We start from the raw sequence: 26702 nt of genomic DNA, 5'->3' as shown, positions 1-26702 counted from the left end.
TACACATACACACATACACATACACATACACATACACACACACATACACACATACATACACATACACACATACACAACACACACATACACATACATACACACACATACACATACATATACACATACACACATATACATACAGACATACACATACACATACACACATACGTACGTATAGACATACACATACACATACACACACATGCACATACACATACACATACACACACATACACACATACACATACACACACACATACACATACACATACACGTCTACATAAAACACGTATGCACATGCATAAATATGTTTACCCAATTCCTATCATCTAACTAGACTCAAATTCTATCTTTAAAGCAAGGGAATAAAGCAACAATTCTAGTGTATGTCAACAATGGAATAGCATCAATAAAGATAGTGATCGTCAATGTAAAAAATTTGATAAATGTACCAGCAGGATAGACAGGTGTTACTATATCGCGGCTAGTCTCTGTTACCTGACTCTCTCCGTTGGGGGCTCTGCCTACAAGACCTCTCCAAGCCAAGGTTAGGGGAAATTCCAACTCTCACACACAGGAAGTAGCTTCTAGAGCTATGCATGCTGGGGAATACTTCAAGTCAAACACTGTGGGCTAAACGATTTAGATACTTTAGCAACAAGTTATCACTTCTCAACAGTGATACATATAAATTACCATTTTAATGACTTGGAAGAAATGTACTATGTGACTGACTCCCTGCGTGGAGTAGTTGAAACGTGGTTTCCCAGACTCTCATTTGGGTGGTCAGATAGAAGAGCCACCAGCAGTGAGAATATAGGTAACCGATACTATATCACGGCTTGCTTTTGTGTAATGGGCAAGAAGAAATACAATGTGCTTTGTTTACTGACACAATACGACAAATAAATATTATGCTCTAGCTATCTTATATAACATCGCTTTATGAATAATACTACGATTTGGCTTGCATTGTCCAGTGTATGTGTATAGCGAAATCAAATTGAATAGCGCCTCTTACGGCTATGCGACTGTGTTCTGTCTTTTTTTCCGCCCGTACAACAATACGAACCTTGTTAACGTCTAGGCGTGCATGCTCTGCATTTGATCAGTTTGCTCAATTGTTCATTTGCTAAGAGAAGGGGGAGGACACTCTGGTCTTCTTTTTCTCCGTGTGCGTGTAACCACATTGCCCTCGTTCACGGATGCTAAAGTTGATTGGGGCAAACTTACGGGTAATTGTATAGCCAGTCAATAAGACTGCTACGTTTTCTCCTTCATTCAAATGTATATTTTGAGTAGACACAGATATGACGACTACTGTTTATTGGTTATTTTTACATAATTTTACATACATTATATAGACCTAAATCAAGTGTATTTTAATTCGAACCCGTTTCAACTCTTCAGCAGCAAATCTTTATTAAAACAAGATATTACCAACTGCATTTTTAGCACAACTGAACTGATAAGGTTCAGTACTTCTATAGGCATTGACAAGTGTCTGTATGTGTGAGTGTGTGTGTGAGTGTGTGTGTGTGTGTGTGTGGGTGTGTGTGTGTGTGTGTGTGTGTATGTGTGAGTGTGTGTGTGTGTGTGTGTGAGAGTGTGTGTGTGTGTGTGTATGTGTGAGTGTGTGTGTGTGTGTGTGTGTGTGAGTGTGTGTGTGTGTGTGTGAGTGTGTGTGTGTGTGAGTGTGTGTGTGTGTGTGTGTGTGTGTGTGTGTGTCTGTGTGTGTGTGTGTGTGTGTGTGTGTGTGTGTGAGTGTGTGTGTGTGTAAACACCTTAAAGTCAAAACTGCTGTGTGTGTAATGAAAATGATCGCATCAGAAATATGCGTTTTGGGTCAAAAAATGTTATTTTTGGTCAAACAATTTAAACTCCAAAACTAGTGGGCAGATTGACCTGAAATTTGATGGGAATGATTTTAGGGGAAAGTAAATTAAGATTTGTTCATGACATGATGATTCCCCCAGTAATATACAAATTAGGGCTAAAAACATTTCTTTTTAGTCAAAAATCTTTAATTCCAAAGCTACTCAGCAGATTGGGCTTAAATTTAATAGGGATACATCTGGGGGTGTATCAATGAAGAAATCTTAACCATATAATGATTTCATCAGTAATATGCAAATTAGGTGTTTTGGCCAAAATTTAGATCTCAAAAAGTACTTGAGCAGTGAAACTGAAATTTGGTGAGATGTTTCTAGAAGTGTTATTCTGCAGATGGTTTTTTTTTGAAATATTTTGACACAATTGGCCACGCCCTCAGCAACAACCAAATGGCATTATATATTGGTCAAATAGCAGTATCAGTAAGTGAGTAATCATTCAAAAAATGTATGCAAATATACCCTAGCAACCATGACCGAGCCCATAGCAACAGCCAAATGGTGATGTATTTCACAAAGATAACAGGGAATTAATAGGCAAGTGAATAAACATTCATAAAATGTATGTAAATGTACCTAGCAACAAGACCACACCCATAGCAACAGACAAATGATGACGTATATTGAAAAGATATCAGGAATTAATAGGCAAGTAAATAAACATTAAAAAAATATATGTATATATGTCGAGCAACATGACCACACCGATAGCAACAGCCAAATGATTGCATATATTGCAAAGATAAGAACATGGTTGGATACAATAGTCAACTGGATAGTCATCCGGCAAATGAACAACTGTACCTAGAATGGATCAACATGCGGATAAACATTCTTAAAAACTGTAAAGTTGTGCTAAAACGACATTGGCTCTATTTTGGTTGTATTTGCCTCGCAAAAGACATAACATTTAGGAGCTTCACCTAAACAATGTACTGTGTCGGCAATCTTTTGTAGCTTTCTGCTATAATGAGATTCCAGGATCAAGTCTGTAAGAGTTTCTGTATACAGTTATTACGGTTTTATTTTGAGTCATTAATGAAGAGCATTACAGCCATATATCCATGTAAGATTATACACATTATTGTTGTAACCATAGTTACCATAATAGTATCGTAAGTGTCGTTGTAGACGTAATCGTCCATACAACCGAAATGGTCATTGAAACAGCAATGGTCGTTAAAACTGCAAAATATGATACGAAAATAGAATACACATACAGATTGTTGTGAATACATAAGGGGAGAATTATTTGATTCCGTGGTGGGGGGGGGGGGGGAAGTGGGTATAACAGCAAAAAAATGGCCAGTCCTGCATCAAATTATTTTTTTCCATATGTAGAAGCAATGCAAATTTTTTTCTCGATTACCAATTTCTAACGTGCTGTTCATAACTATACCTACATGTCACTGGTTCACAACTAACTTGATAATTATATTTATGCAAGGTTTAGTATAAACAGTTTATTTCTCGTTTTTCTCTATGATAGTTAATATGCCAAATAGTATTATCTGTTACACATTTAGCAGCTGGTGTTCAGCTCACCATTTCTAGAAAGTATCTAGCATGCCTTAGAGTTTATGTTGTAAAGTTATAGTCATCTCAATTGGAGAGGAATTTTACAAGCATGTTTTACAGAGTTGTTGATACTTCTCAAACACTCCATTTGTTGTATGTTCCTATCAAGTGACTCTTTGTCATTGATATTCTACATTGGCAGCAGATTGAGATACTTTTTTTTAAACTTCTGAGAATGTTTTTTAATACATAAAATGTTGCATCCATATTTGTCTTCTATGCTATGTACTAAAATCAGTTTACATAAAATAGTTAGATATCACTTACGAACAATGGAAGGATGGTCATATTAAACAAAATATTTTCAGTAAAGGAGAAAGGGAAATTTAAAACATGCAATACTGTATAGAATATCAGTAAAGCACATTAATAAAAACTATGTGATGGAAAGAGCTGATGAATATGATATATTTTTCTGTGTTGTGATAGTGCATATAATCATTGGAATTGGAGGGCTTTGCTGTAAATGCATTTTGACATGTTTGTTGAAACTGATTTTTGCACATGGCAGACAAAATGCTAATTGACAGTAATTGAAAGCAACCTTATGCCATAAATGCTGGAAAAACATAGGGCTTGCTCAAAATATTGAAAATAAATGAGACAAAAATGAGATAATCGAATTCCCAGATTATTTCCTCAAGCCATTATGGGATCAAATTATTTTTTCTCTCATTCACCTGCTGACAAATTTTTTTTTTTCAAAATTCTCCAACCCCCTCCCAAGAAATCAAATGGTTCTCCCCTAACAGAGTTAGAATAGACAACTACAGCTAGAGACTACATGTGTACAGTTACACAAAAGATATACACTGAGGAAAAACTAACTTGAAACGAGAAATTTGCGATAATTACATTGGCCACCTTGAGGCACTAAAATGTTTGAGATTGGCGTGCACTAGAACGAAGTTTTCGGAAGAAGCTAGACGAATGTGTTCTTACTTCACTACAGCACGATGTGGCATATACGCGGAGATATACAGAAACACATAGTAAATATAATTGACCTTTGATAGCATTTCGAAAATAGGGCTACTTTGACCACCGTTTCCACTTTTGTGGTAATACATTCGTAGATCCTTACAGACTAATGTAATTGCCCCCCCCCCCCCCCCATGGAAAGAGCGAAATATAAGAATGTAAAGTTACCGATGATGAAGATTTAACTAACTTTTGGGAAAAGAGAAAGAAAAAAGAGGGGGTGAAAAAGTTCAGCCAAAAGCTTGTACTGAAGGACGCCCTCTGGAGACTGCAGAAGTTCCTTAGTTCTTTTTAAAGGGCAGCTACAGTTTGAAAGAGAGAAACAGGTGGTAGCGGGCATCATACAAAATGTTGAGGTCACATTATGGATTTCAAGCATTTTAATCGGTATATTCGATGCCACATCATACTATGTTGTATTATACATATCATTAAGATGCAAAGACTGTATGACCGATATGCATGCCCAGCACGACTGCCTAGCCTTCTCATTTCAGTAAAGTTAACATGCACGAGAACTCCATGTTTTTAGTAGGCCTTATATTCCATCATAATGATACAAGTATCACAAACAGAATGAGTTTAGTCAAATAATTGTTCGATTCAATAACATCGATGTTTATACAAACTTTATATGACACAATTTTATATTTTCAAGTTGCATTTTCTGACTTTCCACATATTCATAACTTCACACCTGTATTTTTGGGTTTCATCAGAATTGTTGCCTCATACCCCCGTTTCAAGGTGCGTGTTTGGATTCTTAGATCTTCCTTATTCTCGCAAACCTGATTTTTTATTTCGCCCGTGACACTGCAGAATAAAGCTTTGGGTTCTTAGGGCTATGAAAGGTTCATTTTTGCTTAGTAATACTATTCATGAATACTCCATCATAACATTCCATGCATTCTGTAGCTAAGCATGTTCACAGTAAGCCTGTATTTAACGCTGATCGGCAACTATTTATACTTAAACTCTGACTTATACCTGACTTGTAACTGTGAATGAATGTCAATGCGACTAAATGTGTCTGTTATAGGGTATTCCCATATACAGTGAGTCCAATAGGCAGACATAACGTGAACAGTCCTTCTTACATGCACTGAGTGAATGTGTACGCGAACGGGTGAATCGAAAGACTCGTGAAAAAGTTACTAGTCTCATTCAAAACCACTAGGATAATTAACATTTGAAGGTTGTGGTTTATGACAATGATCGTTCTATGTGCACTTTAAATAAATTCTCGAAAGAAAAGTCTGATTTCGCGTTGGAACAGAGAAAATTGGTTGAAAAACAAACGAACTTAATTGCAACACTCCATTTCGGTGACACACGTTTGAGCGAATTCAAAGACATATATTTCCCAAAACCAGCGGTGGCCAGTTCTATGGTGAAAGCCTTCAGTATAAATAGTACTTGAATAGTGATAACAAAATAGCAGAAATAAAAATAAAGATAAATATTGCCTGATAGCCAAACAAGAACTGCCATTTTCACTATTTCCGAGTTATTGCTGCTGTTTAGAAAAAAATATCGTCAGTATTAAATCCAACTTATAATAACATTCACAAATGCTCGGAGATGATCAGAACAATTGCTGGACAAATCAGGAATGACTTGGCTAGCGATATCAGAAACGAAGCAAAATATTTTTCTAATTTGATTGACGGCGACACTGATATAGCTATGCAGGAGTGTAAAATAGTCTACATGCGACGATTAGACACCCTACTTGTAAACTTAAGAAAAATTTAGTGGGACAGAAGAAAGTTCAACACGCACATGCCGATGGTGGTGCTAGTGCCACAAAAACTATATGTGACAAAGTTGATGAAAGTTGAAAGTAGAAACTTAGAGGATTTGGAGCAGCTGGTGCATCTGTCAAGCTCGGTAGAAACATGAATGTATACACTTTACCCAGGGACGAAGTAGGGCAATAATACACTTCACTGTATTAAAGTTGTTAAACTGTTTAGGTGCTTACCACGAATTATGTAAACTTTCTGATGCATAGTAGCAATATTATGAGGGTTTGAATTTCGTTTATTATTTGCCATGGAAACGGATGTACATATCCCGGGTATGTAGGGGATCGCGAAAGCAGACTGAAGTCAAGGATAGCAAGCTTTCCTGTGTTAAGAATAGGAAGCGGGCATTTGAACATCATTTTTGACAACTAACGTTCACTGGGACTTGACAAATCAAAGATGTAGAGCTAAATTTCTTGCATAAATTGCAAGATTACGGAAGGCATTCAGTTTAAATCTGGTAAAAATATTTTCCCTACATACTAGTTCAGATCTAACTGTTTGTGTGACTGTTCACAATCACTCACCACTCAGGTCGCTATTTCACACAAAAGAAAACAATTACGTTGAAATATGTTATTTGACATAAAGAGAGAAAACTGTACACAGACTGGAGCTTGTCTATCAATGAAGTCCTTAGAGACTACCTTTATAGACTTTCTCAAGTCTCTGAACATTTGTCACTGTTGCGAGTCATTCTGGTAACCAACATACACCCTTTAAGAGGAACCCCTACTCTAGGAAATAAATGTATTTTCATGAATGTTTGGTTCTGGAGAGTCATTCATGATTTCACATCACATTAATTTCGCTTTATGGCCATGTGACACCATTTTGATTGTCCTTTAATTACTGCTATCAATTGTATGTGTTGCAAGTATACTTCTAATTAATTAAGTCATTTGTATGGAAACATGTAGTATTAACAGAAAGACAAAGTATAGTATTCATAAACATGTACACATCACTATATATGGTGCGTCATCTCCTTTTATACTTTATCACAGTCACAGTATATTCATGATGCAGCCCTTACAGTTTGTTAATTCACAACATTTTTTATGCAGGAATCATATCAATAATTGTTTTTTTTCAAAGTTTGTTGACATTTCAAATTTATTGGTATTTACACCAACTTGAGTAGCACTTGCCTTGGTATATGTAGTATCTAAATAATGACGAAATTCCTTCTGCTAATCATATTATTTGCTTACAACTACATTTCTGGTATGTGAAAAATTAGTAAGGACTTTACCACAAACCAATTTCCTAGTTGCATGTCTCTGATCATGACATTGAACTTAGTCTTCATTATGGGCGGAGATCCATAGTTCAATGTTGGATAAAAAGCAATTCTTAAAACTTAAGTTCAAAATCTTCCCAGAATATTTTACTTTTAAATACATTAAAATAGTTTGTAACCACCATTAATCTGTATGAGAACTGACTAATACCATTGACTGTGTAGTGCAAAGCATTGGTGAGAAACCCTGTGGCAACTTTTCAGAATTAAATTTACATATGAGTCACTACTCATTACAAGTATCATATTACACAGAGTCCTGCATGCATGAAATGATACACATACACATATAGATTCGATGGCACCACCATATAGTACAAGCTAGCACAGTTGACAAGCACAGTGCAGTCCTACGAATTGTGCAATTGTTGGCATAAAAATGTACATACAGGTACACAACACATACATACATACATACATACATACATACATACATACATACATACATGATACATACATACATACATACATACATACATACATACATACATACATACATACATACATACATACATACATACACACACACACACACACACACATACATACATACATACATACATACATACATACATACATACATGTATACATACATACATACATACATACATACATACATACATACATACATACATACATTATGGATGACTTGTTCTTTCGTAATTGATAATTTATTACAGAATGATGTGATATCAATTTCAGGTTGAGAAATCATGAAATAATACACAACACTGTTTCTAGTGTATGTTTGTTGAGCTGGATATAAAAGACTTGTTAAGTGACAGTTTTAATACAGTACTTGATATGTGCATATCTAGTTATGATAGAATTCACCTTTATAGATTTGTTAGTAGGACCGAACTGAAGGTTCAGTCTTGCTAGAGGCTCAGTAAAGTGTGTGAGGATGTGTGAAAACAACTTAGTCAACAAAGCCTGAGGCTGTTGGTAAAAATAACAAAGTTGTGCTTCGACACCACTTTCTTTATTGTTCTTTTTAAAATGTTATTTAAATTTTTAAAGTTATCTAATTTCTGTAGTTTTATGATTTTTTAAATATTGTTATAGTACTGTTTATAGACCCATTGTCTGACTGGATGCACATTTACAACACAGTATTGAGACACACTGAAAGTTATTCTATATGAACTCTAGGTCATTTATAGATTTCAGTTGAGATTGTCTTTGGCATACATTTGTACTCAGGTTAAGCATAAAGTGACAACATGACAATACACAAGCAATAGGTTTGTATTAGTGAAAACTAAGGTGAATGAAAGAGACACCACTCCAGGATATAAGGTGGCTTTCATAAACTTTGGGGTCTGGAGAGTCAACTCATAATTTCACATCACATAGATTTTGTAGATTACCAAGTAACTACAAAACAAACTATAGTGGTCCACGGTGTTGCATTATGGGACTTGGATTACATTCATATGTATTACTTTAACAATGAATATTCATGAATTGATCTGCATGTAGCATTATTAGACTTAGCAGACACACATGAGTATTAGTTGAATAGATATATTTATATGACATGAAATCATAAAGTAATTTGCCAGTAACTAGTTGATAACAATATATATATTTCCTGGAGTGACATTAACCTTTACAACCTTTACCTTTATATTACCTTTAGAGTAGGGCTCATAAAATGATGTTATATAAGGTTCACCAATGGCAAGTATCAACATAGTAAAGAATGGATTTTAACCTTTCTTTTATTTGTATTAATATCAGGCGATAGGATGTTTGGAATCAAGAGTTGTACATATTTTATTTTTTAGACATGCAAGATACATTGTAGTTACCTTTGTCCAATAAATATCGCAGACTTAAGTATTTTTTTAGTTTGTTTATATTGTTTTCATTTCAAAGGAAGGATGGGTGCTCATAAACTTCCATTGTATTTATTTATTTATTTATTTATTTATTTATTTATTTATTTATTTATTTATTTACTTACTTACTTACTTATGTATGTATTTATTTATTTATTTATTTATTTATTCATTCATTCATTCATTCATTCATTCATTCATTCATTCATTCATTCATTCATTTGTTCATTTGTTCATTTGTTCATTCATTCATTCAAGGGCATATGATGCTTGCATGCATGCAATATTATGTATGTATGTATGTATGTATGTATGCATGTATGTATGTATGTATGTATGGATGGATGGATGTGTGGGTGGATGGATGGGTTGGTGGGTGGGTGGAATGAAATGGATGTATGCATGCATATATTGTTACGGATGACAGAATACAACTTTTTAATATTCGCTAAGTTTTGATGTTTTGCGAGGTCACCGTGAACTCTCAGCTGTCATGAATTGACACTTAGAACAAATGTTTGCATTGCGCGAATAGTATTCTTCTAAGATGACAACATTAAGTTATTAAAAGATTGTTGATGTCAAATAATGACTGATTACAGACAGTTGGAAGAACAATGACGTGATCACATTGTTTAGCTAGTTTTCATTTTTGTCAATATCATTTGCATTTAATTAAGGCGACGGCAATACTTCCGTTTTAGTCATTTATGGTGCTGATTACTTAATCACCCAATCATTTGAATATTGTATATTTTATGTTTATAAGAATTTAATGGAATAATAAAATGATGGATTCAGTCTTTGGAAGAGACGGTCTGAGGTCAGGAGCTTCGATCTGCTCCGTGGCCACATCCAAATGATCCAGGTTAACCATGAACATTGTGTATAGTCTTAGCTAATTCCCTAAAGGTCCAAGTCGATCCCGTGTACAGAGTGGAGAGTGGAGAGAGAGAGAGAGTAACATTGAAGGGGGTTACCTTAACAGAAGAGGTAGAGACCCCCCATCAAATTTGTTACAATATTATAAAACATGTAAGTTTAGCCAGACGATGTGTTAGCATTTTAGATGTTTAATAGAAGCATTTGTGTGTCTCATTTTGTGATAGAGTCTATCACATCAACTTAATTGAAACCTGGAAGGACAACATGAATTAACTAACAATTATCATTTTTCATGACCATCACATTTGTTCACCCTCACCAAACTGTATTCTTAATCTTGATATTAAAAAAAATTCAGACAACCATTGTGCACCAATAATAAACACCCATGTGACGCCAATTGTACATGTTGCATTTTCGCCACCAGATTCTACTTCTACCATTGGTTTTTAATTTGCCGTGGGTTTTTACACGTCCACAGATTAAGTATATGTTGTTTTCAAATTGAATTTTGTGCTACCACAGGTTAAGTTCGTGTTGTTTTCAAATTGAGATTTTTGTGTTCCAAGGTTGATTTTTTGTGTTATTTTTTAAATTAAGTTTGTGTGTCCACAGATTTACTTTGTGGTGTTTTCCTATTGAGTTTTGCATGTTCACAGTTTCACAGTTTCAAATTAAAATGCGTGTATGGAAAGGAATGTTTTGTTGTCGAAATTAAAGTTTTGATGAAATTTTGTAAGTTTTTGTGTTGAAAATTAAAGTTTTTGTGTTATTAATTTTTGTTTTGTCTTGTTATTTGTGAGCCACCATAATATATTGAAAGTGCGATACAAAATTCTAAACTGGATTGACCAAAACTGGTTATCAACTTAGTAGATCAAAAATACTTGCACAGGGTATGACACACAAGAAGGTCAATGATTTGTATCTTTCTTGGCCGACGATCCTCATCATAATGACAAATTCCATAGTAACAACTGACCACTAGGTGGCGGTATGATCAGCTGATTGTAGATGTCAATAGTTCAACATCCCTGTCTCTGTTGATTTTGAGATGGTTGCATTTGATGTTGTTTGCTATTGTATTTTGGGAAAATTGTTAGCGAATGCTATAGTATTGTCCCTCCAATATTTGTGATGTTCCTCGATCCCTGTTTTGAATTGTCGTCCTGATTCTCTTATATACATTTGATGACAGTCCTTAGACGGTACCTCATTTTATATTACACAGGTTTAATGTTCAGATGTTGTATTTTCCTTGTGTGACATTAAAGCGTTGTTGTGGAGTGGTTTGCTGTTTGAGTGCCACTGACTCAGACTTGTTATATTTGCTGTTGATCGGATACAGTTTCTCGGGATGCCCTTCGCATTTGGTATCGTGACCATGTATTTGCTATGAGGCCGGTCGTAGTTGTTTCTATTTTGAAGATGAGTTTTTTTCCTCATTGAGACATTCCTTTAACACCATTTACGTTGCCTTGTAATAATATCACCTCATCAAGTTCCTCTAGTTCAATTATCTTGTTCTCCCTGGTAACGATGATATCACATCTATACTTGAGAGTTTAGTCCAGTCAGAATAATGTTTGACCCGGACATAATTGCCAAATAAATTATTTTTAATGCATCTTACTCAGAACTTTAAGCTGAACAACATATCAAAAGTCAAGAAAAGTCCAAGTGATGGAACATATTAAAAGTGAGGTTTTTTTAGTGAATACCATAACTAGCGGAAATATCATATTCATAAAATGCTGTTTTTGCAAAATAAACCTGGCACGTAACTTGTCTATGGATACAAATGTAGGTCTAAGGATGGTAACAAAGATATATGTAATATGTCTATGGATAAATCTAAGGCTGATAAAGCATACTAGGACCATCTTTTGATGATTATATTATTATACATCTACTACATCATTTTCACATGCTTAATAACTCGGTGTGTTTAAGTAGTTTAATTCATATGAATAACAAGAAATGTATAGATATGATTTTTTTCAAAAAAACCAAGGCATGTTATACTTCTATCAGTTTAAGTATTGAAATAGAAAACTACCTTTATAATTTTTTATCATCATCAAAAAACTCATGATTGATATGTGTTTACTCATCAGCATAATTAATATGTATATTATGTAAAAGTATAATCAGCATAATTAATATGTATATTATGTACAAGTATAATCAGCATAATTAATATGTATATTATGTAAAAGTATAATTAGCATAATTAATGTGTAAATTATGTAAAAGTATAATCAGCATATTAATATGTATATTATGTACAAGTATAATCAGCATAATTAATATGTATATTATGTAAAAGTATAATCAGCATAATTAATATGTAAATTATGTAAAAGTATAATCAGCATAATTAATATGTATATTATGTAAAAGTATAATCAGCATAATATGTAAATTATGTAAAAGTATAATCAGCATATTAATATGTATATTATGTAAAAGTATAATCAGCATAATTAATATGTATATTATGTAAAAGTATAATCAGCATAATTAATATGTAAATTATGTAAAAGTATAATCAGCATAATTAATATGTATATTATGTAAAAGTACAATCAGCATATTAATATGTAAATTATGTAAAAGTATAATCAGCATAATTAATATGTAAATTATGTAAAAGTATAATCAGCATAATTAATATGTATATTATGTAAAAGTACAATCAGCATAATTAATATGTATATTATGTAAAAGTATAATCAGCATAATTAATATGTATATTATGTAAAAGTATAATCAGCATAATATGTAAATTATGTAAAAGTATAATCAGCATATTAATATGTATATTATGTAAAAGTATAATCAGCATAATTAATATGTATATTATGTAAAAGTATAATCAGCATAATTAATATGTAAATTATGTAAAAGTATAATCAGCATAATTAATATGTATATTATGTAAAAGTACAATCAGCATATTAATATGTAAATTATGTAAAAGTATAATCAGCATAATTAATATGTAAATTATGTAAAAGTATAATCAGCATAATTAATATGTATATTATGTAAAAGTACAATCAGCATAATTAATATGTATATTATGTAAAAGTATAATCAGCATAATTAATATGTATATTATGTAAAAGTATAATCAGCATATTAATATGTAAATTGTGACCATTTGAGGAAGTGAGAATGGAGCGCCCTCAAAGGGTTTAATTAGTTAGTTATTGAACTTTGACCTAGTTCATCACTTTGGTTGCCAGTCAAGTTAGCCAGTCATCTTGATCGCAGCTTGGCCCAAAGTCTCTGAAATAATCACGTAAATCATCCATTCCTGTTGTATCGGACCACGATTATACACATATCTCATCTCTAGGAACACTTTAAGGACTGAGCGGCTTTTTGCCTTTCACCAGGATCGTGTGTTTTCTTCAGCCTTTACTATGCTAAGTGTAGCAGCGAAGAAAAACAGTACCAGACCTCGTGGGAGACCGAGAACCAGAAAAACTTCCCCATCGACGGACATTCAAAACGATTCCCTATCTACAAGTATTGCATCTGAAATCCTGTGTCAGTTTAGGTCATTGAGAGATGAGGTTAACAACTTACGGACAGAAATTTATCAAGGCGGGAACCCGTCTACATCTTTTACCCGTAATGGCTCACTGGGGATTTCTGCTACAACTTTGCAACATTCGGGCGCGAACGGGCCAGTTCCGAATGTAAACATCGATCAGCTGAGGCAAATGGCAGACGCAGACGTTCAGCTAAAACGTGACCTACGAGATGCCCAGCACACCTACGTCCCGGATTTCCTCAACCAAACCCAGGACTGCAGTTCCAGTGTTAAATTGGGTAAGTCTCAGCGTTTCCTTACTAGGAAAGACGACGCCACCATCAAGGTTTCCTGGCCTCACATGACAGCCCAACCACGTCCATTCGGAGCCGGCAAGGAAATAACTTATGACTCAATGACAATGAACGAATTCGTGGAAGGTTTTACATCAATTCTGTTGTCGAATGTATTATCTGATACTGAAAAGACAATGCGTTTACAACACCTGAACATGCTCATGAGATTTGCATCAGTCTACCCATGGGATGCTGTTTTAAAGTTTCATGGTGCATTTCTGCAAGATATCGAATGTGGTCGCCGATGCTGGGATAGTGATGGTCATGACCTCAAAGAACTGTATTTGTACCCACGTGCAGCCGAGATCAAGCAGGCCAAGCCAACGAAGTTCAAATCGACCAGTGTTAGTGACCCAACACAGTTTTGCTGGGCGTACAACCAGGAAAGTGGATGCAACGACAATATAAACTGCAAGTACAAGCATATCTGCAGTGCCTGTTACAAGTACCGGAAGACGACGGTAGAACATTCCAGAGTTAAATGTCCTCACAATGACCCTAAGTTCGGAGTGGAGACATCCAGAAACTATGGAAAGAGAAGTCAGGTTAGAAATAGGAACTTTCCATCACATTATAATAATACTCGATTGAACTATACAAGTCAGAACAGTTCTTCCGTGGTTAATTTTGTTCATGAGGGTACTCAAACATTACCGTTGAAATGTATACATAATTTAGGGAGGAATGGTTTCTCCTCACAAGCAACCAATGCATGTACAATAAGTAATGTTGATACTGAGATAAACCCTTATGGGAGTAAGTATAATTTACATAATGATTCTGTTCATGAGGGTATTCAAGATGGTTTCTCCTCTCAAGCAACCAATGCATGTACATTAAATGTTGATACTGAGATAAACCGTTATAGGAGTAAGTGTAATTTACATAATGATTCTGTTCATGAGGGTATTCAAGATGGTTTCTCCTCACAAGCAACCAATGCATGTACAATAAGTAATGTTGATACTGAGATAAACCCTTATGGGAGTAAGTGTAATTTACATAATGATTCTCTTAGTTCTGAAGTGGTAGATGACAGGGACAAGTCAGTATATCCACACTGTTTCACTGAGAATAATAATTTGACATTGCCACAAGAACCCAGTATAGATATTATCAATGACAATCAATCAGTGTCAGATATTCATCCATCTAGTTCCAAGTTTCCAGAAACAGAGATTGTCACACCCCTGAGAATTACCCATAATGATACTTTATCCTACACCATAGTCACAGATAGTTGTCCAGTTTCTCAGTCTATTAATACAGTTTCCGTCAAGGACAATAGTCAACATAGGCATATGAATCAACATTCAATAGATCCAAATGCATCGCATATGTCACTCAATGATCAGTCACCTACTTTGGATAATAGTACACCAAAGTTATCTACACAGCAGTGCACAGCCACTGCTCAATCGTTTACAGTGCATTCTGACAATGGTGTTTTTCCTAATACTTTATCCACTGAGAATGGTACATGCTGTGACTACGCGGTTCCATTACCTAAACCAGTACAACACTTTGAACCAGGTTCCAACCAGGACTTCAGAACCTCTCATAATACTTTATCGCAAGTTTGTACAGTACCTGCTATTGCAAACAATTTAATCGTTACTACTGATGAGGGTTACATCTCTGACACTACACTGAATCCAGAGGCTGATATTTTTCACCCTATTAGCACTAGTTTCACCACAGCTGGGTGGCCCCCCACATTGTCTCCTACAGCAGACATATTTATCACTGATCACGTCAAGGTCTACAATTCTTCATTACCTAACTATGAGGGCTTAAAAATCCCGGTTCAATCAAACTTATACATCCCCATTTGGCGAGCCAAACTGCAGTTTTATGATGACAAACAAGTATGTGATTTCCTTGAGTATGGGTGGCCACTGAATTACTCCTCAAAATCCCATCCAAGTCCGGTGTTTACTAATCATCAATCAGCGTATACTTACTCAGATCATGTTGACAGGTACATCTATAAGGAGGTGTCACTGGGTGGTACAGTGGGCCCTTTCAGTCAGAACCCCTTTGATAAGGGAATCATGCTTTCACCACTTCAAACGGTGGAAAAGAAAAACTCCCTAGATAGACGAGTTGTCGTTGACCTGAGTTTCCCCCTTGGTCAGTCAGTCAACGATGGTATACCTACTGATAACTATTTGGATGGCCCTTTCTCACTGTCGTACCCTACTGTGGATAACCTCACAAATCTCATCAGAGAGAAAGGCCCAGGAGGGATTTAAGACGGGCTTACCGTCAAATTCCTGTTGATCCACACGATTACTTTTTACTTGGATATAGCTGGAAGGACATGATCTTTTTTGATACCAAATTGCCATTCGGGTTGAGAATGGCTTCTATTGCTTGTCAGCGCACTACCAATGCAGTGAGATATATTTTTGAACAAGAGGGTGGTAGCTGTGTTAACTATTTGGATGACTTTGGTGGGGCCGAGTCTCCTGACAGAGCCGAGCAATCTTTCCAGCAGTTGGGGAAATTATTACAAGAACTTGGGTTGGAGGAATCACCGGAAAAAGCATGTCCCCCAGCTCCTGTCATGACATTCCTAGGTCGCCAGTTCAATACTATAGATATGACTATCACAATCCCTGATGATAAACTTACAGAAATAAAACAATATCTACCCGAGTGGATGTCTCGTAAACGGGCCACCAAGAGAGACCTCCAGTCATTGATTGGCAGACTTGCCTTCTTATCTGGCTGTGTCCGGCCAGGCAGAGTATTTGTTTCTAGGCTCTTGGATACTTTACGCAAGTTACGCCGGAATCACCACCGTTTCCATGTTAACAAGGACATGAAGAAGGACATACAATGGTGGATATCCTTTTTGGACCAGTTTAATGGTGTTTCCATGATACCTACTGAGTATTGGTGTTCGGCAGATGAATTGCTTACCACTGACGCATGTCTTACTGGTGCCGGTGGTACATTTATGAATGAGTACTTTCACTGTCCTTTTCCTCCAGCTGTTATTAAACAGAATTATCACATCAGCTGCCTTGAAATCATGGCTGTTATGGTTGCTTGCAAACTCTGGGCGAACAAACTTAGCGGCCACCAAATACTCATCCAGTGTGACAATGAAGCCACAGTGCATGTTCTTAATGCTGGTCGTACAATGGACCCTGTCATGCTAGATTGTGTCAGGGAGGTGTGGTTTGTTGCGGCAAAATACCAATTTCATATCAAGGCCATCCATATCGCAGGTTGTAACAACAGAAAAGCTGACATTCTGAGTCGTTGGGACAGTGATGATAATAGTTACCACAAATTTACCACTGTAGTTGGGGGTACACACATGACAGAGAGACCTGTTGATGGCACTCTCTTCAAATTCACTCATACCTGGTAATTCCTTTTCCCTCTCCACAGGATCAGAAGCCACCTTACCAGGACTAGCAGCACTTCAAAGGAAGTTGACGTTTACCATGTCTGCAGCTTACGCACAAGGCACCTTGAGGAATTTTCGTTCCTAATGGAAGACCTATTTCCTGTTTTGTATTTTCTATGGTTTGAAGCCGGTTCCAGCTTCACCCACAGTGTTATCATTGTTCATTCAATTTTTATCAGAGACAACAAAGAACATTGGTACTTTGAGAAATTACCTGAATGCCATTCGCATTTTACATGAACTGAACGGTTTTGATGGCCAAGTCATTCATCACTTATTCCTACATATGACATTACAAGGCGTTTCACATCTCTACCCTCAAGTCCCCAAACAAAAGTTAGCCATCACTCCAGACATCCTACTTACACTTCATGGTTACTTAGATCTTTCTAGACCCTTAGATCTCACATTATGGGCAGCATTTCTTACTGCCTTCCACTTGTTTTTACGTAAGTCAAATTTGGTTCCCCCAACCAAGGCCAAGTTTGACCCAACCAAACACCTGGCACGTCGTAATTTCAAATTTACCGACTTAGGGGTTATCATTGCCTTAACTTGGTCAAAAACAAATCAGAATCGTACTTCAGTTCATTCTGTTCCAATTTTACAAATGCCTAATTCCCCCCTTTGCCTAGTCACTGCCCTCAGGGACATGTTTCAGTCTATTCCAGCACCCTTGACAGCACCAGCATTTGTATACCCCAGTACCAGGGGTTTAGTCACACTCACTCATAGCTCATTCACAGCAAAACTGCGCTCCCTCCTTGATTCAGCCGGGTTCAATTCTAAGTCATACTCGGGTCATAGTTTTCGTAGGGGAGGCGCTACAGCAGCCTTTTCTGCTCATGTCCCAGGTGAGTTAGTTCGTTCCCATGGGGATTGGAAGTCCCAAGCCTACCTACTTTACCTACAAATTCCATTCTCCAAAAAATTAGAAGTTTCAGGGCGTATCAACAACTATCTATGCTCATTCACCAATTAATCACCACCAGCCCTTCAGCCTCTGTTTTCAGCCAGTGTCTCTGTTTTACCTTTCACAGCGTTTGGTGTTCTTCCCAAATGCTCCAGTCATATTTAGTTCATTTCATATACTATTGGGTATTTGCATATTGTTATACTTTTTTCCAATTTGAAGGCACAACAGGGCTTGGCTGTCTTTCATCCTTGGCCCTTATTTTGCAGGTCACCATTAATAAAAGGGGTGTTCCTGCCTCAGACTGCCAATCCCTGTTGTGTGTGTTTCTTTTGGAGATAGTAATTGTGACCATTTGAGGAAGTGAGAATGGAGCGCCCTCAAAGGGTTTAATTAGTTAGTTATTGAACTTTGACCTAGTTCATCACTTTGGTTGCCAGTCAAGTTAGCCAGTCATCTTGATCGACCCTCCCATCCCTCCCCTTTTCGGCAGGGTTTGGGAGAAATAATTTTCCTGTTTGTGTATTTTATATACCAATACAATTTCATTCTTGTTTCATTGTGTTCAGAGTGGCCCTTATTTTGCAGGTCACCATTAATAAAAGGGGTGTTCCTGCCTCAGACTGCCAATCCCTGTTGTGTGTGTTTCTTTTGGAGATAGTAATTATGTAAAAGTATAATCAGCATAATTAATATGTATATTATGTAAAACTATAATCAGCATATAAATATGTAAATTATGTAAAAGTATAATCAGCATATTAATATGTATATAATGTAAAAGTACAATCAGCATTATTAATATGTAAATTATGTAAAAGTATAATCAGCATATTAATATGTATATAATGTAAAAGTATAATCAGCATAATTAATATGTATATTATGTAAAAGTATAATCAGCATAATAATATGTATATTATGTAAAAGTATAATCAGCATATTAATATGTATATTATGTAAAAGTATAATCAGCATATAAATATGTATATTATGTAAAACTATAATCAGCATATAAATATGTAAATTATGTAAAAGTATAATCAGCATAATTAATATGTAAATTATGTAAAAGTATAATCAGCATATTAATATGTATATTATGTAAAAGTATAATCAGCATATTAATATGTATATTATGTAAAAGTATAATCACCATAATTAATATGTAAATTATGTAAAAGTATAATCAGCATAATTAATATGTAAATTATGTAAAAGTATAATCAGCATAATTAATATGTAAATTATGTAAAAGTACAATCAGCATATTAATATGTATATTATGTAAAAGTATAATCAGCATAATTAATATGTATATTATGTAAAAGTATAATCAGCATATTAATATGTAAATTATGTAAAAGTATAATCAGCATATTAATATGTAAATTATGTAAAAGTATAATCAGAATAATTAATATGTATATTATGTAAAACTATAATCAGCATATAAATATGTAAATTATGTAAAAGTATAATCAGCATTATTAATATGTAAATTATGTAAAAGTACAATCAGCATATTAATATGTATATAATGTAAAAGTATAATCAGCATATTAATATGTATATTATGTAAAAGTATAATCAGCATAATTAATATGTATATTATGTAAAAGTATAATCAGCATAATAATATGTATATTATGTAAAAGTATAATCAGCATATTAATATGTATATTATGTAAAAGTATAATCAGCATATAAATATGTATATTATGTAAAACTATAATCAGCATATAAATATATAAATTATGTAAAAGTATAATCAGCATAATTAATATGTAAATTATGTAAAAGTATAATCAGCATAATTAATATGTAAATTATGTAAAACTACAATCAGCACATTAATATGTATATTATGTAAAAGTATAATCACCATAATTAATATGTAAATTATGTAACAGTATAATCAGCATAATTAATATGTAAATTATGTAAAAGTATAATCAGCATATTAATATGTATATTATGTAAAAGTATAATCAGCATATTAATATGTAAATTATGTAAAAGTATAATCAGCATAATTAATATGTAAATTATGTAAAAGTATAATCAGCATATTAATATGTATATTATGTAAAAATATAATCAGCATAATTAATATGTATATTATGTAAAAGTATAATCAGCATAATTAATATGTAAATTATGTAAAAGTATAATCAGCATAATTAATATGTAAATTATGTAAAAGTGTAATCAGCATATTAATATGTATATTATGTAAAAGTATAATCAGCATAATTAATGTATATTATGTAAAACTATAATCAGCATATAAATATGTAAATTATGTAAAAGTATAATCAGCATAATTAATATGTAAATTATGTAAAAGTATAATCAGCATATTAATATGTATATTATGTAAAAATATAATCACCATAATTAATATGTAAATTATGTAACAGTATAATCAGCATAATTAATATGTAAATTATGTAAAAGTACAATCAGCATAATTAATATGTAAATTATGTAAAAGTATAATCAGCATAATTAATATGTATATTATGTATTATAAATTATGTAAAAGTATAATCAGCATATTAATATGTATATTATGTAAAAATATAATCAGCATAATTAATATGTATATTATGTAAAAGTATAATCAGCATAATTAATATGTAAATTATGTAAAAGTATAATCAGCATAATTAATATGTAAATTATGTAAAAGTATAATCAGCATATTTAATATGTAAATTATATAAAAGTATAATCAGCATATTAATATGTGTATTATGTAAATGTGAATCAGCATATTCAAATTTAATACAAATATGTGCAGGTTCTATTTCCTTTCATTTACATGACAGTAGGTAATGAATTTAGCATGTTTGTCATCATCATCAAACCCCCCTTACATGTAAAGTGCCTCAAAAGGTCTATATTAACTACTAATTTGCATAATTAGCATATACAAGGTATATCCTTTTCCCAATCTCTCCCATTGCAAGTAACGTGTATTTGACAAGGCTTTGAAATAACAAATTACATATAGGCTACTGTCCAATGTACCCTTTAATATCACCAAAGGTAACTCACATTTCTGTGTTGCTATTACATAACAAAAAAATTCAAGACAATAAATATTAGCCACCACATCTTGCATGAAATATAAACCTTACGGTATAATGATATTTATGCATCTAACCAACAATGTTGCAAAAGTCAGTACGATATTACTGATACCGATGTATACTAATGTGTACATATTGTTCTCATACACCGTACTGATATCAAGTCAACTTATTAGAACTTGAAGAAACACAATTTTCTCATACACTTTGGTATTATAAGCTGAATTTACTTACATTGAGGGTTCACTAGGACATGAAGATATGATGTGATTCCCATTCCCTTCACCATTCTCGTCACCAAACTAAACTGCCAATATCTTTCATATCGTTCTTTTATTTACTCCTGTCATCATCATTGTGGTAAATTTACACAAACACGTGATAGACTGAAATGATACTTTCAAACCATATTAGTGTTAAAAGGAGTGTTTAGTTTCTTTCATTAATCTGTCTTCTCTGTTACTAATAATACTATTGTAAGAATTGAATCAGGAAAATATCGACATTGTAATTGACCTCTGATTTGTCCCGCAAACAGACATTTTAACTACTGACTAAAATTTAAATTTAACGGTTTGATTGGTAAAACATGATTTTACATAGAGCATTAATCTGTGCGAGACAAATGAATAGCTATGACAAGAAGGCTATGAAATATCAAATTCAAATGTTTCATTTTACTGAATATACTACCATAAATTGAATGACAAAACTTCAAAGGGGTTTATATTCTCACTAAGTCCATGGAAACCAAATAATCCTAAGTTTATTCTAAAAATGAATTGTATTATTTGGAAATGCAAAATTCTTGTACACATGATTGTTTTACGAGAATAAGAAATGATAAAACCCACCCACACAAAATGGAATCAAAATTAACTAAAAAATAAACAAAAATCAAACAAATGAGGTCAGCTAAAGTACATCACAATATTTACCCTTAATATCCAAACAGAAATATGAATAAATGTAAAGTCTCATATCATAAGAATTAACGTTGTCATATGAATTGGCCGTCATGGAATAACAAAGCAAGATGCCGTAGATGGCGCTGTTGATCGGCTGCCTACCTGTTGAGCGTGCTCCCACTTTTAAAAAAGACTTTAACTTGCACATTTGCCACTCTAACTCTGTATTTCTACTGATTGTTTTATTGCGATACCTGGAACCGGCCTGTGAACTGTAGCAGGGTTTTATTCCTCTGCTGAGTTAGTAATTTCGTAGAACCCTTCTGAGTATATGTGCACCGGAATCATCACAGCCTCCCAGTCTTTGTCATTCAACCTACTTCAGTGTCTTGGGGGTGTGGCTAACAGAACGAATTATATGCTATCAAAGTTCAAGACAGCTCCTAATTTTTTTTAAACCTCGTTGTCGAAAAGCTAGACACAAACATCACAAAAAAATATTTTCGATTCAAAAAATTATTACCTGTCGGCGAACTTAGAAGTCATTCAGCTTCATGTATAACAGGTGCTGGGATGGACACTGCAGCAAATTTCAATTTTTAATGAAGTAATTTATAGTGAGTTAATGCTATGTAAACTGTGATTACAACATTAAAAGAAAGAAAACATGACTGTATTTACTGAAAATCTCAAGGATCTCAACTTGTTTCCAGAAATTTGACCTGTTGAATGCCCCTTCTGTTAAACGGAAGATTGCTGCTCTCGCGTCAAAACTGTTAGTCGAAAATCTAAATATTTTCAACATTACAGAAACATGGCTAAAGAGTGACGCCGATCCTATGATCATTGATTTCCTTCTGTAGATCAGTGACTATACTGTCCATCAGTATTGTTGTTCTATTTGAATGGATGGTTAAGGAGCTATACTAACCCGTTCGAATCTTAGCGCCATAGGAAACCTTTTCAATTATTGAGTCACTAGATACAACTTTCCGATCATCAAGTCAGTCCCTGCATGTTATTGTGATCTATCATCTACCAAAATGTTCTGTTTTCAGTTGACTTCGATTTTTATGTTGAAGACTGATTCACGTGATACGGTAAATATCACTGGCATTCTGCACTCTAATGTTCCATGTCCAACAAGCAGTAAACTTGTGTGACTTACTGTAGTTAGTTTGCCATCTCGAGCACGTAAAACAGGACAACATGCGCAGAATAGATTTGCAACGGTCGAAATAAATCCAGCTGGCAATAATGTCGGGCATTAGTCTGTGCACGCGCTGGCAATAGTCTATTTAAAGTAGGTCATGTGATTCGATTCTGACCAATGCTTGTGTAAGAATGTCGAAGTGTAGTAATAGTTAATAAACAGACAGCACAATATCTGTGGAACTTGGGTTGCTAAGTGTGACCATCATCAACTAATAAAGTCATCAGAGATAACAACCAAATTATTCATTCATCTGCCAATGTGAGGAGAATCAAGCCACAACAACCTGTCATGTCATTGTATATCATTTATTAAATTAAAACAATTATTAAAATAAATAACGACGCAAAATCCGAGCAGATTAGTTGTAGATACAAGCCTTGTTACACTGTTAGATGTACTTGTTGTGGCGTCATTGGACGTATCAATCAATTTAAAAAGTACATCAATCAACAGAACATTTGTCAGCAAAGACGTATTTATTTTTCATTACAGTAAAACAATTTAGAAAAATTAACTACGCGAAATCCGAGCAGATTAGTTGTAGATACAAGGCCTGTTACACTGTTAGATGTACTTGCTGTGGTGTCATTGAACGTATCAATCAATTTAAAGACAGAACTGCCCTATATAAAGAGGATTATGGCTAATCTATGCAAATGCGGAAAATTCAAACTGTTGTACAGAGCACTAGCTTCTGGGTCTTGTTTTCAGCATTTTTCTGTGCTCCGAGAAACACACAGGTCATGTATCATGCACAAATTGTTTGTGAATGTCGTAGGATGGTAACTTGATACACAAATTAGTTGAAAATCAGTCTGTTTGTTTCATAGAATGAAAAAAAAACCTCTCCAAATGAGACAAATTCCCCTGGAAACAGCTGCTTAGATTGTGTGTCATTCATTATTATTAAAATATGCGGCATTTGCATGTGAAAAACCCAGATATAGGGAATGTTTATATTTTGGTGATTACTTGCCAGTGAGTCATCACAAGTTCTCCACCTCCAAACATACAGTCAGTCGTATGCAAAAATGGTTCCAGGCGCTGCCAGTTGCATGTTTAAAAGTACAGTAATCAACATAACATTTGTCAGCAAAGATAACTTTGAAAAAATAATGGAACATAACATGAATGCTCATATATCCTATAATACATATTCGCATAGTTGTTAGTTTATTATTTGCACGATTTTGTATTTTGACTTGTGTGTTGACACTTTCATGTTGTACGGTAATCGACAGTGAAGATCATTTCCCTTGTCGTATACTTGAAATGTTATCTTTTACTCTCCTTATGAGGACAAGTTTTTCTCTTAATTCTCTCTCTGTCAAACGACTCTAGAGCACTGTATGCAACTCTTGTTTATAAACTTATATACTTTCTTTTCCAAAGTTTATCATCTCTTCTAGATTTCGTCTCAACTAAATCCTGTTTTGTGTGGACTTTTTATCATTTGAAAGATGGCATTGTACTTGTCGATTTAGTGATATAGGTACAATTATTATCGTTCCAGCTTGAATGTGCAACATTGAGATTAGGGAGCCTTCAGTAATTCCAAGAGAGGGTCAGGGAACATCAGATGCTGACTTACTCGTACAATATTACCCTCTCCACTTCCTTCTTGATAAAAAGTGGCCCTCCCTCAAATTTATGTCCTTAAAATATGACCCTTCCCTGTTAAAGTAGTTCAAAACGTGGCTTAAAATGCTGTCAGAAATGTAAAGGGACACAAGTCTCACAATCATTGGTGAAGATTTAATCCCACTGCTGTCATCAATGTTAAAAGTTTTAAAAGCATTGGTTATTAGCCATTACTGCCACCATTAGATGTGTGTGAAGGCACTGCATTAATAAATACCTGTGCGCTGAGCTGAAGACCACAACTCATAACGATTTGATTGGCACACTCCCATCATTGCCGGGACCAAGGTCATGATCTCCACAACATTATCCATAGTCTCTTACCCAACTATTCCAGTTGAACACCTGTTAGACCTAATTATCTCACAACTGACAAATACTCCATTACGTTGGTTGTCAGCAACTATTTGATTGATATAGGCTAATGTCATTGGTACCTAACCATAACCCTAACTCTAACCCTAACCCTAACCCTAACCCAAATAGCAGCAATGGGTTTGGAACCGATGGCAGCAATGGAATGACTAAAAAAGAAAATAATGCAGTGCTATGCAATACTGTGAGTCAAAGTAAAATACGACCATCCCCCTAATCCCATTTCCTAAAATATTGCTGTCCCCTGAGAGATGATTTGTAAAACGTTACCCCCTAATTCCCCTGGCCCTCCCCTGTAAATAAATCTCTCCCCTGATGAGACCTTTCGAAAGATCAGAATGGCTTTCGAGCTGTTTTACATGTAGCACTATTCCTACTGGACTTTCCATTTACATGTTGTTGAATTAGAGTTTTGTGGTATCATTGTGTTTCCATGTTATCTAGATCATTAATGTGCTTCGGGAATGAACTGTGTTTAACTGGTATATACTTTATTTGGGTGGTAGTGATGACCATGCTAGCCATCAGTTGCAAAATTTCAATATCAGCTGCACATACAATGTCTGTAACCGAGTCGCATGAAAAGTGTGATGTGACCCCAACACAATAGTCCATTGATGAGTGTTAAAGGTCATGGGTTGGGGTTGGGGCAGTGGCAGACTAAAGTAACAACAACTGACGTGCAAGATAAATCCTTACACTTATGAAAACTGCAATAGATGTATGAAATACTTTACTGGTTGCTAACCTTGGACAAAAAACATTGCTAAATAATTATTATGACAACTATGCTCAGTAGAGACAGATGCTGACATGGTTGTTAAAACAGTTTATTGCATAGTAGGGATAAACATTTTTTACACATATGATAAATTATATTTTAGTATGTCATCAGTTCGTTTAGAAATCGCATATTGATACCACTTTTGAACTCAG

General features: G+C 34.4%; 1 protein-coding gene across 1 annotated transcript in view; it reads left to right on the top strand.

Moving 5' to 3' along the window:
• Positions 1-17623, top strand: part of LOC144450378 (uncharacterized) — a 200999-nt gene extending 183376 nt beyond the window's left edge. Inside the window, exon 7 of the mRNA XM_078140979.1 lies at positions 17597-17623. Coding sequence (XP_077997105.1) covers positions 17597-17623 — 27 coding nt within the window. The remainder of the gene's footprint in view (positions 1-17596) is intronic.
• The last annotated feature ends 9079 nt before the right edge of the window (positions 17624-26702 follow it).

Source organism: Glandiceps talaboti, chromosome 19, assembly GCF_964340395.1.
Source record: "Glandiceps talaboti chromosome 19, keGlaTala1.1, whole genome shotgun sequence".
Taxonomy (NCBI): domain Eukaryota; kingdom Metazoa; phylum Hemichordata; class Enteropneusta; family Spengelidae; genus Glandiceps; species Glandiceps talaboti.
The sequence above is the reverse complement of the archived record's forward strand: the minus strand, read 5'-3'. Positions and strand labels throughout refer to the sequence as shown.